The 20698-nt window shown below is 42.8% G+C and overlaps 1 protein-coding gene across 1 annotated transcript; it reads right to left on the reverse strand.

Moving 5' to 3' along the window:
• Positions 1–10073: 10073 nt before the first annotated feature.
• Positions 10074–20280, reverse strand: LOC308286518 (putative nuclear hormone receptor HR38; the record flags this gene model as incomplete). The annotated part of the gene is made up of 7 exons (XM_080727560.1): positions 20168–20280; positions 15781–16691; positions 14972–15101; positions 12997–13166; positions 11732–11934; positions 10902–11080; positions 10074–10342 (listed from the first exon to the last, which is right to left on the reverse strand). The coding sequence occupies exons 2-7, from the start codon at positions 16687–16689 to the stop codon at positions 10074–10076; spliced, it is 1860 nt and encodes a 619-aa protein (XP_080583686.1). The 5' UTR covers positions 16690–16691; positions 20168–20280.
• Positions 20281–20698: the final 418 nt, after the last annotated feature.

Below are 20698 nucleotides of genomic sequence, written 5' to 3' on the forward strand. Positions count from 1 at the left end.
CAACATTATAAGGCTGGATACCACTGCATTCCAATGGGAATTGAGTGGTTTGCTACCATTTGCAGATTTCTGCAAAAAAAAAAAAAAATACATTCCCATTGAAATGCAAACCCTCATAGGTTGAACAAAAGTGTGCTTAAAGGAGTAGTTCACCCCCAAAATTACTTTTTTTCTATTGATTACTCACGCCATGGACACTTGAGTTCAATAGTATTTTTAGTTTTTTGTTGCATTCCTAAGACAAAAATGTGATTACCATAAATGTATCCCCATTGATTCCGGATGGGGACCCAAATGCATTCGGGTCCCCAATCAATGGGGGCACATTTACTATATCACATTTTTGTCTTAGAAATGCAACAGATATAAAAAGATATTATTGAACTCTAGTCTCCATGGCGTGAGAAATCAATAGAAAACTACTCCTTTAAATGCCCTTAAGCTGGACAAAGGAAACATGAATGTCTGCCTGAACAAGAGATGAGGGAGAGGAAAGCAGCGCTGCGGAGGAAACCCTCCCAGAGCCCCTTCATACAGCAGTTATTTACAGCTCAGTCCATCAATAAACGACAGGTGCCGTCTCCTCACAAACACTGGCTTTCCTCTCTTCTCCCCTCCTCTCCTTCCCCCCCGGAACAATATTATCCTGTCCAGAAACCTTCCCCAACCCCGCCCCAACAACACCACCCACACCCCACACTCTCTCATTCTCTATAGCTCTCAAAAAGGACCATCACTGGTTGGTGGTCCCACTCCCAGACCGTCCCACACAAGATCATTAAAAAAGCATGAATCAGTCTGTTAATGTCACACGTGGGCATATTTACAGTCCTCTTGTTATTACCGGAGTGCATTATAAACAGAAACTTCGTCCAACCTCCAAGTTTCAAATGTGTACGCACGAAGGTAGTGAAAACAGCTGATCTACAAGCACACAACGCCTCGCGGTGCGAGGTGTTGTGTGCTTGTAGATCTGCTTTATTTTTGAGCGGTGGTAAACCGCTCCATAGAGTGGCTGGGTGTGTGTCTGTAGCCATTTCTCCTCAGCGTTTTGCCATAGCATTGTGTGTGTGTGTGTGTGTGTGTGTGTGTAGCCTGTACATCCTAGACTTAAATCCTAGTCTGAAGACGTTATGCAAGCACGACCACCGCTCACTTCACATTGGGTGTGATTTTTTAAATGATAAATACAAAGTGAACGTTTTTTGGACATAGAAGGTTTCCACCCGACAACGACGATATGTTTTCTAGTCCTCTCACAGAGTAGGTGGGTGCATCACGTTATGCCAAAAAGAGGACTGGTATGTTTGTTGCTACAAATCACCATGACATGTGTGCCACAAATCACAGCTCAGGACACAGTGTCCCACATGTGTGCAGACTGTAAGGTTAAACCATGTTCCTATGATCCAGAGGCTTGCATGTCAGGGCACAAGGGCACAGGGACCGGGCCAATAACACGTCAAGATGACATGCAGTTCCACATTTGGGAAAAACGAGGGGTCGGGCTGCATTGTGACTTCAAACGAGGATAGAGGCTGGACTATGTTTTTGGGAAGGGGCCTCTCGCTTGGGCTCCCAAGCAGAGGTTAAGTGTTCGGACTATCTTTGACTTGTGCTCATCTTTCTTTCTGGACTTGTCTTTGCGACCATGTGGGTCAAAAGTAGCCTAGTAAACGACCAACTTCCGTTCTCCAGGAGGATTCCAGCGAGAAACAAATGAAATGGTTTCCGGAAGAGGGCGGGTACGAGGCTAGGTCAAAAGAGCATCGCAACAAGAAAATAAAAAATCAAACCTCGGTTCGAAGTGAAGCGGTGAATTTTTATTCTGTGTTCTAGAGCTATGAAATCTGTGTTCTAGATCTATACATTCTGTGTTCTAGATCTATACTTTCTATGTGCTTTTAGTTCTATATTTTTATGAATTCTGAATTCTGAATGATTTTGTCTGGAGGGCCAAATTGTCATGTGAAGCTTGACCAATCCTCAATTCTGTTCAGAGCAGAGATGCACGGGACAGGTACGGGACACACAAAGCCACTCCTTGGAAACGGCTTTCACCGCTTCAAAGAAATAATGCTACAAATAGTTTTCAATCAATGTGTCTGATAACAGCCACCACCACCTGTTTAATTATCTACACAGTGACATTAAGAGTATATTTGGATCCCATTTTTACACCATCAAAGAAATGTTGCAGAACTACACCACTGTTCTGCAGCTCCCTGGGAGAGAGAGAGAGAGAGAGAGAGTACCCCACACACGTGTGCTACCTTCAACTTTACTTGAGTATTACATTTTTCGATTTTGATTTAGATTGCTACTTGCCGTAGCACTTGCCTTGCCCTAGCCTTGACGACCTTTTTCTGCTTTTAACTGCATGCAGCCCCACATCCTATGCACCAAGCTGAAAGATCTCCAGGTGGATCCTCACATGATCCTCTGGATAATGGACTTCCTCCTTAAAAGGGAGCAGTTTGTGAAGGTCAACAACTCCTCGTCTTCTGTCCTGATTACATCTACTGGTGCACCCCAGGGGACAGTGATTTCCCCAGTCCTGTTCTCCCTCTATACCAACAACCTGAGGGGCTCAGACAGTGCGAGCATGGCTGTGAAGTTTGCGGACGATACTGCTCTGGTGGACACCTCAAACTGCCCTGCTCACTTTGAAGAGGAAGCAGAGAAGCTCCACCAGTGGTGTGAGGAGCACTACCTCCGGCTGAACGTGAAGAAGACTAAAGAGCTTCTCATAAGGCCCCGGAGGAAGGATGATGACCCTGTTTCTCAGCTGACACTGGGTGGAGAGCTGGTGGAGAGGGTCAGCAGCTATAAATATCTTGGGACCACTATTGACAGCGGGTTGACCTTTAATGACAACACACAGGCCATCTTCTCAAAGTGTCAGCAGCGGACCTACCTCCTACGGAGGCTGAGATATATGGATGTTGCCCCCCCCATCCTTCGCAGCTTTTACATCTGCCATATAGAGAGCCTCCTTACCTTCTCCTTCCTGGCTTGGTACGGGGCTCTCTCAGAGGCCAACAAGGCTAAGCTGCGGAGGGTAACCTCAGTGGGGTCTAAGCTCTGTGGGATGCAGTGCCAGTTTCATCCCCTCTGCCATTAGGCTCCTCAACAAACACAAACCCCCCAACACCTGATTCACCTCAACTGGACTAGCATACGCACACACACATACACACACAGGTGCCCGGATGAACTGGACAGGGACGGACACACGTGCGTGCATGCATGCACACACACGTGCGCGCACACACACACACACACACACAAACAAACATAAGTGTTCCACAGTGTGGATGGAGGACTTTGCTTCCTTTTAAATACCTTTTAAAATTCTGAATCATTTTATACTTTTTTATAGAACTGAAGTACTTTGCTGGGTGTTTTATTCTATTTGTATATTTATGTATTGTTTTTTATATGCATTGACCCGAGCAAAACAACTTTCCCTTGTGGATAATAAAGACATCTAATCTAATCTAATCTAATCTTGCAGGCTTTATGCAAAGGCTAAAATGTAACATCACACTCTGACTGCACTGTGATGTCAGGGGAACCACACTAACAGAATCCCTTTTATGCCCATACATGGAGATCCCTGATGTCATCAATATTAAGCCAATATCTAACAGGAGTTCATATATTTAATGCCCATATATGGAGGCCACATCAGCCACATACCACACTAACAGAATCCATATATGGCCAAGAAAGACAGATGGCCAAGACAGCCCATATCTGTATGGCTGGTTCTACAGACAGGGATCTCCATGTATGGGTATGAAAGGGATTTTATGTATGATGTCAGATGTCATAGACGTCATAGGACTTTCACACAACGAATAACTGAGTAAGCAATGCATGTTTGGGCTCTCACAGCATATCTCCATATATACATGGATCTCCATATATGGTTACCAGGGGTCTCCAAATATGGGTAACTGGTCCGATATACATCACTGGCCAGATGGTCGCATGTCGCCCTGAGGCGTCCTATTAGTAATAGACCTGTATAGTAGGTGTTGAGCGATGTGCGCATGACGTCTCTAGATGAGCGACCCCCCAAACATTGAATAACCAATGCACCACTGGACAGGGCCAATAACACGTCAAGATGACATGCAGTTCCACATTTGGGAAAAACGTGGGGTGTCGGATGATAGAAACTGGGCTATGTTTTTTGGGAGGGCCTCTGGCTTGGGGTCCCAAGCAGAGGTTAAGTGTTCAGAGTCAGTCGGACAGACTATCTTTGACTTGTGCTCATCTTGTGCTTTCTTTCTGGACATAAATTCTTTGCGACCATGGCATGTGGGTCAAAAGAGCATCACAACAAGAAAATAAAAAATGATTGCTGCAATTAGTTTTCAATCAATGTGTCTGATAACAGCCACCACCACCTGTTTAATGATCTACACAGTGACATTCAGAGTATTTGGACCCCATTTTTAACACCATCAAAGACATTTTGCAGCTCTACAGCACTGAGAGAGAGGCTACCCTACCCCACAAGTGTGCTATACCTTCAACTTTACTTGAGTATTTCATTTTTCGATTTCGATTGCTACTTGCTACTTGCCCTTGCCTTGACCAAGCCTCGACGACATGGCAGGCTTTATGCAAGGGTTAAAATATTGTTGACCTGACATCCACTGTGTATAGTTCCAATGTACAGAACTACACTAAAGATTATAGATTTTTTGTGTTATTCTTCTGTTTAGACTGGTGATAGGTTATTGGTTTACCTATGATCCTATAGGGTTAAGTTCTATGCATTTGATGTATTACCTTGTGCTGTCCTTGATTACTTTAAGTCCCTCTGGATTAAGAGCGTCTTTCTAAATTGTACATTTTAGATCTGCTATTTTTGAAATGGTCCAGTCATAAGGAGTGTTTGTACTCTGTTGCACAGGAAGCGTGTCAATATTGCGACGTAGCATTTGTTCGATGTCCCATTAGTTTGACGCTGGTGAATACTAACCTGGTGAAATGCTAACCTGCCGATGCTGGTGAATGCTAACCTGGTGAATGTTAACCACTATGCCTAAACCTAACCCTAACCTCAGTAAAACTATGTCTAAACCTAACCCTAAAAACCTAACCCTAACCATAACCCTTAGTCGAACTAATGACACGTAGAAATATCGAGCTTTCCCTGTTGCATATATGTTTGTACTTTTACTTAAGTAAACATTTTAGGTATTGAGTATTTCTACATTGTGGTATTGCTTTTTTTTTCTTAAGTAAAAGATCTGAGTATACTTCCACTGTCTCGCCCTCATTCACACACATGCACACTGTCTTCGGCCCTGCTGTATATTGAGTCGTATCTCTTTGCTGCATTTTATTTACAGACAGAGATAGAAACACGCCGCTCGCTGTGCTTTGGTATTTTATAATGTAATGACCAGCTATCTCTCTCATCTGCCCTTCATGCTGTCTGCTCATCTTTCCTTCTCTTGTCCCATCTTTTTTCCACCCTGTCTGCCAATAGCAAAAACCCCATGACTAGAACTTAGTGTCCTGTGGGATCGGGTGTCAAGTGGCTGATTGCACAGGACTGCTATGGTTGCAAGTGGCATGCATGGCATAATAGTCTCTCTTCTTATGATCCATGGTCTCAGTGCCAATATTAACACCTCGCTGTATGTGACACAAAGCATGATTTAGAAGATCAAAAGAGATTCATTCTGGCCACTTTTCTTGTTACTAATAGTATTGATTACTATTTCTATGCATTTGATAGGCATTTGAAGTATTACCTTGTGTTGTCCTTGCTTATTGTAAATCGCCCTGGATTAAGAGAACTTGTAAATTGATTGATTCAATCTTTTTCATTTCAAGGACCCCCATTATGCATTACGGACCCCATTTTGATAATATTTCTTATCCCTGGGACCCCAAAAAACAAAGAGCATTTTCACTGACAAAACATGATTAGATACGATAGGGGAGAGAGAATGCCTTTACTATACATTTATACATGGTAAATGGTGCATTTATACAACGCCTTTATCCAAGGTGCTTTACAATGATTGTGCATTACATTCACCCATTCACACACACACACACACACACACACATTCATTCACCGATGGCGGAGGAAACTCATCAGGAGCAACTGAGGTAAAGTTAGCCGAGTGTTAGACGAATCTGGGAACTAAATCAAAAACCAATAGCTTTCTTCACAAATGTGTTCATAAAGATGTCTACTATCACCTCTGAACTTTCTCAATCACTGCTCCCTTCGTACACTTTGTGGAGCCAATCAAAGTTGGGGGTATCGGGATACCTGGGCCTGGGATTAAAGGGGATAAAATAAAAAAATGGCCAATATGAGCATGTAATTAGGGTATTTTTGGGCTGCTGAATCCATTCCAACCATTAGTTTTCAGTTAAAATGACTCCTTGGCCATAAAATAAGCCTAATTGGCTAAGGCTTAGCCAATCATGTCATTCGAGTTCACCTGTGTCCTGTTAGTCCCTATGTTTTAAACCCTTTTGAGTGTTCCTTGTCAGATTGTATCATGTTATCCAGTGTGTCATGATGTGCGTTTACCCGCCTGATCTTGAATAGTTTTCATGAATTCAAACCCTACTCCAACCATTTTTTTATTGCCAATATTATATGTCTTGTGGCCTATTTTATGGCCATGGAGTAGTTTTGACTGATAACTAATGGTTGGAATGGATTCAGCAGCCCCAAAATACCCTAATTACACACCTCATACGCTCACATTGGCCATTTTTTATTTTTCCCCCTTTAATCCTAGGCCCTCGGGATACCCCCAACTTTGATTGGCTCCCACAAAGTTTCCGAAGGGAGTTGTAATTGAGAAAGTTCAGAGGTGATAGTAGTCACCTTTATGAACACATTTGTGAAGAAAGCTATTGATTTAGATTTAGATTTAGTTCCCAGATTGGTCTAACACTCGGCTAACTTTCCCTTACTAACTAGGGGTTCAGAGTCTTGCTCATTGACTCTTGGAATCAAACTGGGAACCCTTCGGGAACCCTCCGTGTTCTAATGATGGCCACTCTACCCCTGAGCCACCCATGTACTGTATAGAGATAACAGGGACATTCTGAGAAAAATAGCATAACTTTTGTATGTTCTATCTGTATTTACTTGTAGCTACATGTACTGTAATAATGGTCATTTAGATGGGGATTCCCCCGGGATCGACCCAATTTGAGAACCTGTGTATGAATTGCACTGTGCTAAACAAGCTCAAACTCTTTTCAATGCATAGAAAACATTTGGCGCTGTCGAGCAGAAACCAAAAAATCAAAAATCAAAAAATAAATATTGAACCGGTAAAACATATTAAAAAAAGCAAACAAATCACCTGACTCCAACTTGTGGAGTTAGGTGGTTTGATCCCCATTGATTAGAATGACCAAGTCAGAAGGAAAGAAAGAAAAAACCTATCTCCACATTAATGGTCAAAGACCTCCTAACTCCACTTGAGCTGGATTTAGGTAAAGTGATGATAATATAGGGACACATTCAAGTATCTGACAATGTATAAAGTCACCATACAAACTCTGATGAGGCAGTGGTATTGTGTTTTTTTTTTACCGTGTCCTGAAAATGTAATATTCTTGCCATAACTGGTTTCTGCCCGACAATATACTGCAAATACTAGTAAGACGCCTCTGGGCGAGGTTGCGCCATGTCTTGGCCGTCTGGCCAGTGATATACAGTATATCGGACCAGTACCCATATATGGAGGTCCCTGGTACCCATATATGGAGATCCAGATCCATGTACTGTATATGGAGATATGCTGTGAGACCCCAAACATGCTTACTCAGTTATTCGTTATGTGAAAATCCTATGACGTCTATCACATCTGACATCATACATACAATACAATCCCTTTTATGCCCATACATGGAGATCCCTGTCTGAACCAGCCACACAGATTTGGGCTGTCTTCCTCCATATATGGGCATTCCCATATGAAGTCACCTGTGATGTCACAGTGATGTGTCAGGGGAACCACAGTGTCAGGCGTGACAGAGATACGGTCAAGCTATGACCGTTCACATACTAAACTGCGACCTATGGTCGCGATAAATTGAACATTGATAACATAATATGTTGTTTATTTTTTTGCTTAATGGCCTCTCTTTTTGTAGAAAACATGGTAGGGCATAATTATGAAAGAAGCCATAATATGACAAGGCCATTATTGGTTATCTGTAAAAAGATATTGCAGACAGTTTTGTTTCAAATATTTTATTACCAAAACTTCACAAAAACTCACAAAGTATTCAAAAATATTCAAACAAACTGTAAAAGAAATGTTCTTAGCTGCGCATAACTTTTTTGATTTAGAAGAAATAAAATAAAATAAAAAATCAAACAAACAAACATAAAAACGATGCATAGGCCTACCTCCTGTTCACAAACAGCCTACTGTACTGTATGTGTTTCCATGTGGAAAGAGGAGAAATGATTGAAAGGTATCCAAAAATGTATGAATGTTTGAGATTAGATTTTCTTTTTCATTGATCACATGAATATACCCATATTCTTAATGCCAAGGTCTGCCATAGGCTTTCACGTCATATTTAAGGTGGCATATACGGTATTATGATCATAGGTGCCTCATTTCAAAAACATGTTTTATGGTAATAAGCAATTATAAAATGCAGGTCTGTGATATTTGGAATGAAAATGTCAATGACAAAAGGCACATTTTTTATTCTGCTGGTATGTATATTCTTAGAATTCAAATTTTAAGGTTAAGTCAAATAGCCTACTATTGTATGAAACGGATGTGCTTGGCAACAAAAAACTATTCTAGCAATCACTTACAAAAGTTGCTGCTTGGAGAAAACCTTTACTATACTGGGGTAGTGGTGGGTATGATGTGGTACTGGGTATGATGTAAGAGCAAAATGGCTGCTGTGTGAATGTGGTCAATTAAAATTAGTATGGCACTATACTTATTTAAGGCTTCTTAGGTTTGTTAAAATATAAATCATCTTTGGTCCAAGACCTTCCACACAGGTGTACAAATGTCTATCATTATACAGTAAATATATACAATGACCCTGTAAGAGTACTGTCGACTCCTAATAGGTCTCTCTTTTAGTAAAATGAAATATATAGGACTGTTTACCTGTCCTATTAATAAAGTATTTACTCTTGTTTTGTTAAGAACTGAACACATCTAGAATATGAACGCCTCATGCCTAACTATTAGCCACCCATGTCCTATTCTCATCAGGCAATGCCCACATTTATACATCTTTCAAAGCAATAAAGCTTATTATACAAATGCACTATACAAATGCATAAAATAAAAAAATAAAACCTTTGTACTTTGTCTCTGACAATTGAAACACCTCAGTTTAGATCTGTCTATATCTATATCTATATGTCTTTGTGTAATAGGATACATTAATTCTGTGTTCCGTTTTAAAACTTGATGTGAAAAACATGGTGGTCAACTGATCATTGACCATAATTCACTACAACGGTCTTTTTGTTCTTACTGTACTGCACTGGTTCTCAACCAGTGGGTCGGGGTCCCCAGGTGGGTCCCCACACGATTTTGTTTTTTGGGGGAGGAGTCTCCAGATGACAGTGAAGTAAAAATGTAAGGACTTTTAAAACCTCTTTAATACCTCCAAAATAAAAGAAAAGAAAAAGACCATTACTGCATCAAAAGTAATCAACAAACCATACTATAAAAACTGGTCAAACATTGTCCAGAAAGAGGAAAAATCTACAAGCTTGTAGATCTGCTATTTTCACAATATTTATCTGTGTAACCGAAAACGTAATTCTTCAACTCAAGTGCTTGTCAGGGTGGAGTGTCCCCAGTTCAAATAAGATTATTTTGGGGCCACTACTGTACTGTACTGTACTGTACCGTACCGTACCGTACCGTACCGTACCGTACCTTACCGTACCGTAGGTCATACTCGGTGCAAACATGACATAAGAGCAAAAAATTTAAAAAGAACTGCCAAGTGTCAATATAGCCCATTTGCAATTTGCGATTCCCCTTTTTAAGGAGAATTCTGTCCTTTCCTTTTCAAAACGGTAGGGTATCCATGAAAATCTTGTCTACGATTGGTGGCGGGGGCACCAGATCCTCCAGCTTCAGGTAAAAGATGCGTTGGAGACCCTGGGTACAGAGGGTCCTCAGCTCGGGGAGTTTCCCCAGGAGACGAGACAGATAGTTGGGCTGCAGGGGGCGGCCGGCGGCCTCCGGTCCGTTCCCGCTCACGTGTTCCCTCAGGCAGGTGATCAGATGGCTCTGGAAGTCCTCCACTCGCTTGGGCTCTTTGAGGCCGTGGCGATCTGGAAGAGCAAGGAGTTTAACAGTGAGAACAGAAGAGAACGCATGCTTCATTTTACATCCATGGCTCAAAGTAAATGCTTTTTAACACATGAATAGCCTCAATGAATACCAACTCAGTGGCCTTGTAGTTACAGTCGCCGCCCTGAGACTAGGAAGTCGAGGTTCGATCCCCAGCCGGGTCATACCAAAGACTATCAAAATGGGACCCAGTGCCTCCCTGCTTGGCAAGGGTTGGATTGGGGGTAAGTCCCTGTGACATACTAGCGTCATGTAACTCACACTTAGGAAACAGGAGATAGGCTCCTTCCCTATGGGCCTAGGGCTTGGCGAGGCTTGCTTAGCCTGACTGAATGGACACTTTTTTGATACAGTGAGACACTTATGAAGCACTGACCATGATGGACACTTTACACTTCATTTGTTTTTTGTCACTATTTATTATAAAAACTTGCTGCTCATGTTCGTCTGTCTGTCACACCTCATGCTCCTATGATGACGTCTGAGGTTGTGCGCGTGTGTGTGTTCGTTCATGCATGCATGCACGTGTGTGCGTCTCACCGGTGATGATGACGAGCGCTGTGAGACACGCGAAGGAGGAGATGTCTAGGTTCATGCGATGAAGGCTCTGCGAGAAATCCATGATGGAATCGATCCAGTCGCCAAAGCCGCGGACGCACTGCATGCGATGAAGGACCATTCCGTTACAGAAGATCAGCTTGTTCTTCTCTGGACTGGACCTGTGGATGCACAGGCACATTGGTGTGAGTATGAATTGCCCTATGACAAGTATGCTTTTAATTAACATAATACAATGGTTATTGTGATGGTTGACATGAGCGTTGCAGCAGCAGTAGTGTAATTCAGGGGTTTTCAAAGTGGGTGACGGGGCACCCTGGGGTGCCGCGACGGCAGTCCAGGGGTGCCGTGAGGTAATTTGATAATATTTGGAATTTATTTGGACACTTGAAAAAATATTTAGTATCATTTTAAACTTGAAGTACAAAGTTATTTTCAGTCAGTTCTAACCAAAATGGCTATTATCTCAAATTATCTCAACGTCTTTTGATAAAGCAAAGCCCTGCTTCATCATACAAGACCGTCGCACAAAACTAGTGAAAACAGCCGATCTACAAGTTTGTGTGTTTGTGTGTGTTTGTGTGTGCTTGTAGATTTTCACTAGTTTAGTACATTTTAAAGATGATAAATACAAAACAAACGGTTTTGGACATACAAGGTTTCCACCCGACAACGACGATATGCTATAAATATAAGGTGCTGGGAGTGAAAATTATAATGTAGGGGTGCCTCGGATAAAAAAAATATTTATGGGGTGCCCTGAGACAAAAAGGTTTGGGAACCCCTGGTGTAATTATAACAGGCCAACCAACCTGTATGCCAGACGAAGGATGAAGAGCTCGACGAAGGCAGACTCCAGCAGCAGCTCCCGGTCCTCGGCGCAGAAGTCAGTGAATCCTGGGATGGCGTCTGCCCAGCTCTTCAGCACCTCCATGGTTCCAGACAGCAGCTCGTAGAACTGCTGGATGTCGCTGGCATCCTCTTTCTCTGACGGGCTGACCTGGATCTCCTTGTACTGAGGAGTAAGGTGAGGTAGACAGAAAATAAATAGCTGAACATGTTATCCTGGAAGCTATAAAACGTTACATAGTTTATGCCCGCCTCCTATGGGGGAATCTTTAAAATGGAAGCCCCAACACGGGCATCAGTAACAAGGGCCGTCACCAGAGGGGATTGTGAGGTGCAGTCTTTGAGCAAAATTCCTTTTCACCAAATTTGGAACAATCTACCCACCAACATAAGACAGTGTCCATTATTTTAAGGTCCAACTAAAAGGATGGGAAATGGACAATCAAATATGTGAACATTTTTTCTAGTTTCCTTGAGTGTCTTGTATTTTAGGTCAAAGCTGGGCCTTTTTACTGTTGTTTGTTTCTCTTCTATTTGTACCCTTTTAGTAATGTTTATACTGTATGTGCTCTTTTTTGTAAGGCCTTACGTGCCACAAGGCACAAAGTGGATAGGTAACAGTTAACATCTCTTTTTGTAATGTTGCTTGTTTTTTAGAAATTAGCATTCTTGCTAAATCCTGTGTACAGCATTTTATGTGTGGTGACATAAACATATATATAAAAAAATAATCCTCAGTGTTAATTTAACTCTGAGGCCGGGTCCATTTGGTATATTTCTACACTCTCCGATTTCAATAACACTGAGCAGTTTACAGAGAATAATGTAATAAAATAATATAATATCATATAATATATTCAATTAGCTGCTCACTTAATCTTAAAACAGTGCTACTACCATCAAAATGCATACATATCGTCGTTCTCGGGCGGAAACCTTGTATCTCCAAGTTTCAAATGTGTACGTTTTTTTTTTTTTTTCACAAAGTAAAGCCCTACTTCATCATACAAGGCTGTCGCACAAAAGTAGTGAAAACAGCAGATCTACAAGCACACAACGCCTCGCGATGCGAGGCGTTATCGCGAGGCGTTGTGTGCTTGTAGATCGGCTGTTTTCACTAGTTTAAATCGTTTTTAAAATGATAAATGCAAAATGAACGGTTTTGGACATACAAGGTTTTCACCCGACAACGACGATATATTGTATGTCGTGACGGTCCTTGCCTTACCTTGGAGTAGTCCAGCTTCCCTATGGTGGGGTTAGAATCTAGATGCGCTCTGACCAGAGAGGTGATGATGTTGAGCGGAGGAGTGATGGAGGGGGACGCCTCGGCCGAGCCGGCCTTGGGTTTAGAGGGGAGACGGCCCCGCCGCCCTTTGAGGCTGTCTGTACGGACAACTGATGACATTGAGAGATGGGGACGGGGAGGGAGAAAGGAGGAGAAAAAAAAAAGAGAGACCATGAACTCAACACCCAACGTCTGGGGCAGGGGTGTCGCACCAAATTCTCGGCCCTGCATGGGTACTTTAACTATTGAAAAATAGCAGATATACAAGCTCACAGCTGCAAGCTTGTAGGTCTGCTATTTTTGGAGTCTTTGAATATTTCAAATCCTTCTAAGGTTTTTGGAAACCTTTTTTTTTTCTATGTCAATGGTGCTCAAACCTTTTCATGTGAATGACCCCCAAAATGATATGTATTTGGCCCACGGACCCCCATCTCAAAATATTTAGTTCCAGGGACCTCCCCAGAAGCAACATTTTTAAGAGTTTGCTTAACAAAATACATATACTGTATTCAAAGATTTGCACACGTTTTCACAATGTTTAAAAAAATAGCAGATCTACAAGCTCGCAGCGCAGCACTATTCAATAGCTAAAATAATAATTAAGGCCCCTCCACCTTGGGCCCTAGTACATGTAACTCAGTCCCACTCCCCCCCCCCCCCCTTGTGACGCCCCTACACGTGGCTCCCCACTGTACCCCCTCGCATTTTAAAAACAGCCCTCCCTGTATCTCGATTTCAATATCTCGTTTTCTCGTCTACAGCTGGCGCGGTTTCACGTGTCTGTCATCCCCGGTGTTTGGTTCAACGTGACAAAACCGCAGGTTTCGTGTCTTGCATTACTGTACTGTGAGGAGGAGGTGTGACTGCATGTGTGGGGGGACATCAATGTGTCCGTACACAGACAAATGTGTCCGTGGTAACAAGACTTGTCCTTGACTGTCCGTGGCAAACTTTAGATTTAGTTTTTACATTACATTATAATGTTCTCATTTTGATCATAAGACCCAGGCAGTTACTGAATGTCGGTCTCCAGGTTTTCTTCTATGTATGAAACTTATTTACTGTGACACTATGTATGGCACATTAGGAGTCCACCAGGAGGACAGTGGTTCTCTAACTTTTTATTTTCAAGGATCCCCATAACTCTGAGTGTGCACGTGGAACCAAATGGACCCTGTCAATGTAATTTTAGGCTATAACTCTTTACAGTATTGTGTTTCTGGTAATAGGCTATTATTGTCATCATTTGTATGTCCATGGCGAAAATTGTATTTTGACAAAAATGTCCACCATAAGCCAGTTTGGAGACTCCCTCTTTCTCAGGTGTTCTCCTGTAAAAAAATCCACTCGTCCTAGACAATTTGCCCTCCTGGCCCCCAAACTGTGGAATAAACTCCCTGTCGCACTTTAGAACTACAGACTCACTCCCTAGCTGCCACAGTGGACTGAAGACTCACTTCTTCAGATTCCACTTAAACCCATAGCACTGCTGTAGCACTCCCCTTCCCTCGATGACCACACATGAAGCTAGATAACATTTTTAGGTTTTAGAAAAGACTTTTTACTGATTAGGTGCGTGGTTTACCTATGTTATTTTATTTTATTTTATTTTTTCTTCTCGATTGATAGTCCTATGCATTTGTTGTATCGTTGTTGATGTACTGACATATTATCTTGCTTATTGTATTGATGTATTACCTGCTTATTGTAAGTCACTTTAGATTAAAAGCTAAATGCCAAACTGTAAACTGTTCTCCGGTCCGGTGGGTGTGGTTACTGTCTATGCCTAACTTTAACCTTAATCTCACATAAATTATGCCTAAACCTAATCTCAAAACCACGCCCATCTGGGCGAAACACCTGGGAAAGAGGGAATCTCTCTTTCCCCGTACATCATGTGACATGGTGGTATTACCTTCTTTGACCATCCCCACGACGAGGCACTTCTGGAAGCGGCAGAACTGGCAGCGGTTCCTCCGCCTCTTGTCCACCGGACAGTCTTTGTTGGCCAGACACACATACTTGGCATTCTTCTGCACCGTGCGCTGTCGGAGAGAGAAGAACTACATTAATAAGAGCATCAACACTTAATGTCACAGGGGGTGGCGGTGCCAGGGGGCTTCAGAACAAGTCGCTTTGGATTATGTCCCTAGACATGCCATTATTGTCAACATTTCAAACACTATCAGAACCATCACAGCTTGTCCGTATTCGCCCGGACGCGCAATGCCTGACAGCATATCTCTGGGTTTCACAGCATATCTCCATATACAGTAAATGGATCTCCATATATGTGTAACTGGTCTGATATACATCACTGGCCAGACGGCCAAGACATGGCGCGACCTGAGGCGTATTACTAGTAATGTAACTCTGAGAGTGTACAAATGGAACCAAGTGGATCAGTTAGGGTCCGTTTGTACACTCTCAGAATTACAGACCCATAAGAGTCCAATTGATTCCTAAATATCAATCATTTGGTCTGGAGACACCCTGGAGCCCCATCAAGAACTGATAGGGGTCCCTGGACCCCACTTTGAATACCAATGATCTACAAGGTCACAATGCGTCACGTCGCGATACATTGTTAGCTTGTAGATAAGCTATTTTTAGCCAGAGGCTATAGGGGGTCCGGTCCTCCTTGGGACATGGAAAGGTTTGGGAACACCCTTACTTAGCGGCCGCTAAAATTACATTGCCTCTGTGTTGCTGCTTGCTTTGTACCTTAAAGAAGCCTTTGCAGCCCTCACAGGTGCGGACGCCGTAATGCTGACAGGAGGCGTTGTCCCCGCAGACGGCACATCGGCCCTCGGGGGCCCCCGTCGGGCTGCAGGCCTTCGGCGACGACGACATGTTGCCCCCCTCCAGTACATGATGAGGGCTGTTCAGAGACCCGTGGTCCAGGCACAGAGAGGGGGGGCAATGAAGAGGTGAGACGTGCTGCTGAGATGCATAAAAGGGGTCCTCCTCGCCCCCTTGCTGGGGGTCCTGGGGCAGCAGCCCCCCTAGGGGCGAGTGCTGCTGGTCTATCGTCGAGGGGTTGAAGTTGAAAAAGGAGAGCTGCTGAGCCAAGGTGGCCTTGTCGGCTCCCCCCCAGGAGGAGGTGGGGGCCGGGGAGTAGGGGCTGAACGGGGAGTCCCAGGCGGACGCGGCGGGCTGCGTCTGAAAGCCCGGCGTGGAGGTGGGAGAGGAGGTGGCGCCGCCGGCGTTCGAGACCGGGCTGCCGTAGTAGTCGGAGCCACAGGAGGACAGTGTCTCGTCGAGGTAGCTGAGCGCGAAGGAGCCCGGGTAGCAGCCGTACACCTGGAGGTCGTCCAGCTTGAAGGCCTGGTGCTGGGGACTGGAGCAACCTCCTCCAGCTCCGCTGCACTGGCTGGAAGGAGCGCCCCCTGTGGCAGTCGGGGAGGAGGTGGTGATCTTGCAGGAGTACGCGTCAAAGTCCCCCACATAGCTGCTAGCGCCGTCCACCAAGGTATTGATGCTTGGCAACGAAGACACGGCAGACAGCTGGTCCCTTTGGCCGGCGGCGAGGTCCATTACCAGTTTTACATTGAGGTCAGGGTTTGAGAACTCGGAGCTCAAGTAGTTGTCATGCGGCGACAACGTTCCGTATTGGCTTTGTATGCAGGGCATCGCTGGAAAGAGAGAAGGACAGTAGGGTTAACGACTGAAACTATAGCTTCAAGAGTGGTTTAGTCTGGTAAGGGCTTGTTTATTTCACTATTATGTGTTATACAACACAAATATGTGCAACATTTTAACCACTTAAACCCTATGTACCTAACCCCTATATACCTATATACCGTAACTGTACTTCAAATAGTAAAAAAGAAAGTATGAGTTGGCCGCGAAGCTTGGCCAATGTGACCCTGGGCGTACAACAAACTTTGAGCGCTTTGTGCCAAGATGTAGGCCAGATGTAGGCTAGATGTAGGCCACGTTTCAGAAAGCCTGACGTTGGAGCACCGCTCATGAGAGAAAAGAGAACTAAAAGTCCACTCCGTGCCACATTGCGATGTGTTGTGAGCTTGTAGATTTTAGATTTTAGTTTTTTCACAGAATGTTCATATATTTTCACCAAAATAATGTTCACCTATTTTTGCCGAATGTTTGCCTATTATGACATGTCCAGATAATGTTTTTGTGATTAAAAGGTATTTTACAAATGATTCTGTTTGTATAGGTACTGTATAATCAGCATGTATATATAAATGTAAATTCCATTTACTGTAATAAAGATAGACACAGAACACAAAAGATTAATATAAAAGTGGTCTCATTTTTTAAGTTAATATATGCGTAGGCTAAAAGTATACTTTGGTATGAAAATGAAACGTTTGAGTGACATCACTTAAGATATACAGACACCTTCTTATTGTTATAATTTCCCTCTGTTTTTATGCCATTTGACAAGCTTTACCCCTCTGGCCTTTCTTGGTCATTCTCTGGCAGTCTGTCAGCTGCATTACTGTTATTGAATGTCTTGAAACCCCCTTCAGAACAGAACAGGGCAACCCTCTTCCACAAGGACTGTGTGTGTCTGTACCAGAGGGTACAGAAGATTGGGTGTCAGGTACCCAGGGGCGTCACAAGGGGTAGGAAAGTGGGACTGAGTTACTAGGGCCCAAGGTGGAGGGGCCCTAGTAACTTTAGCTATTGAAAAATAGCAGATATACAAGCTCACAGCGCGGCACCGAGTGCCGCGCTGCGAGCTTGTAGATCTGCTATTTTTGAAAAGTCGTGAAAATGTGTGCAAATCTTTGAATATATGTATTTGTTAAGCGAACATTTGTAACTAAAATTTTGCTTCTGTGGGGTCCCTGGAACTCAATATTTTGAGATGGGGTTCCGTGGCCAAATACATACCATTTTGGCGGTCCTTCACATGAAAAGGTTTGAGCTCCACTGACATAGAAACATAGGTTTTTCAAAAAACCTCAGAAGGATTTGAAATTTTCAAAGATTTGCATGATTTTTCTAAAATAGCATGCAGATCTACAAGCTCACAGCACGGCACTCGGTGCCGCGCTGTGAGCTTGTATATCTGCTATTTTTCAATAGTTAAAGCACAGGGGCCCCGCAGTGAATCCTTGTACCCAGGGCCCAGAATTTGGTGTGACGCCCCTGCAGGTACCTGCTAAAGTAGGGGGAATAATATGGCATAGAGTGTGCTGAGACCAACGCTTGAATGTGGGTCAGTGATGCTCACTGTAGGATTGACACTGATCATTTTGTCCAGCGGTGTAAATCAGGGACGTGCTGGGCCCCTGATTCAGCCCGGGAAAAAGAGTTGGAGTGGCCCTCATTTTTTTTTTAGTTATATTTCGTCGTTGTCAGGTGGAAACCTTGTATGTCCAAAACCGTTTGTTTTGTATTTATCATTTTAAAAAGTGAAACAGCCGATAGTGAAAACAGCCGATCTACAAGCACACAACGCCTCGCACCGCGAGGCGTTGTGTGCTTGTAGATCTGCTGTTTTCACTACTTTTGTGCAACAGCCTTGTATGATGAAGCAAAGTAAATTTGAAACTTGGAGATACAAGGTTTCTGCCTGACAGTGACGATTTACTTGGAACGAAGGCCGACATTTTATTTTAATTTTTTTCCTAATGGCCGGCCTGGACCAGCCGGGAATGAACTGGCCGTTCGGGAGTTGTCCTGCTTTTCCCAATGGCCAGCACGTCCCTGGTGTAAATTACTCAAATACTGTACTACAATTTTGAAGTGTTTGTTTTACTTTACACTGGAGTACTTCCAATTGTCAATACTTTTACTTCTACTCCACTACATGCAGCTATATGAAAACTTTAGTTACTAGTAAATGAAAAAAGTCATTGAAAAAACATCAATTCCGGGGGGCAGTATGAGTCACCAGAACTAAGGACGGGATTCACGGGAAATCTAACATGGTTAAATTAAATGGAGTTTGAAGTTACAATGGGTTTGTATAGGAAGGGGGTGTGTCTGATAAAAAATTATATCTAAATACCGAATCAAGCAACTTCAAAACTGGTGTTCGATAGTAGTAGACGCTAAAATAACCATTTCTTTTTCAAGTGAAATATCCCTTATAAGTTATAGTACATTTTGATGTTGATACGTTTGTACTTTTACTCAAGTGTATTTTGAATACAAGACTTCTACTTATAACAGAGTATTCTACATTGCAGTATTGATACTTTTACATGAAAAACATGTGATACTTCTACCATCACTGACTTATATGGCCAATCATAGAAGAACTATAATTGGTCCTATCAAGTTAATAAAAAAGTCAAACATTATGTCCCTCTGTTGTTACGTATTTTGTAGTATAAATCGCTTTTTGCTGGACTCACAAGCATTGCTGACTGCTGAAAATGGACATGAACTTGAGTTGTGCTCTGAACTGGGTAAAAACTTACCCAGAATAAGCTATTCCCATCTGATAAAGGACTTTGAAAATTATGTTTTTGCATAGTTGCATATTGTCTGTCATTAAATGTTTAGATGACTTGAGTATAGGCCTACAAAGGACCCCCAATGGAAACAAGCCATAGGCTTTCTTGGGTTTAAAATGATCTTAGCAGACCTTGTATTGAACTGTACTTTCTGGGGCTTTTCTGTTGTTGTTGCAAACTGCTTCAAAGTATTCAATCAATCAATCAATCAATCAATCAATCAATCAATCAATCAATCAATCAAACAAACACCTAATGCTGCCTACCCAAATATAATAGGCTATACCCTGATAATAGTTGTCTGCCATGCAACCTCAGATGTATACAAATACTGCATAATGTAGGTCAAAAATGCCTTTTGCTTTACAATGCACAGAACAAATTAGGCTAATAGACAAAGTTGAATGACAAGAACAAGGGAATGTCACACATAAACAAAAATAAAATGCTATAGGCCTACTCAAACACCCAGCTGTACTGGAAATGTAACATTCATATCAACATTCCTATGGCTTGCCCTATAGTTCTCTGGATTATAATGCAAATATATGTAGATATTTCTAAATTAGATCAACTTAGATTAAAATAGTTTTTAACAGTAGTTACAATGTATAGGCTACATCACAATTATTGAAGTCATAACAATTAAAATATACCTAATTTTCACCAACCTGATTGACAACTTTAAATATCCGGACTTTGCAGATAAATGTTCTTTATTCCACAAGATAGGAACATGTGAATGTCACCTCTGCCTCTGCGCGCTCACAGAGTAGGAGACTAGACGGCTCATACACATACATACACACACTGACACACTCACACACCCACCACCATGCATGCTGTTTTATTATGGTGATCCCCGGCGGTGGGAGGCGTCTTGCTCCCATATATGGTGAACTGGGCGGTGGAACTTTCCGGAACGCGAGCCAATGGGCGCCGCGTACGCACGGACGTTTCCTTCCGTGTGACGCACGCACGGGATTCCATTGACGCAATGAGCCCGGCGGCTGTGTGATCTATTTATAGACTCCCCAATGACGGGAGACACGTGGGGGACTATTACTGACTGAAATAATGCTAAAAATACACCGTAATCTGGCGTTGATGATGACATTTTATCACTGGAAATATAGTTATCGTCAGAGTTAGTTTACGTGCTTCTGGTGGTGTAGGCTATCCGTAAATAACAGAACCATAAA

This window comes from Nannobrachium achirus, assembly GCF_963921795.1.
Source record: "Nannobrachium achirus genome assembly, chromosome: 6".
Taxonomy (NCBI): Eukaryota; Metazoa; Chordata; class Actinopteri; order Myctophiformes; family Myctophidae; genus Nannobrachium; species Nannobrachium achirus.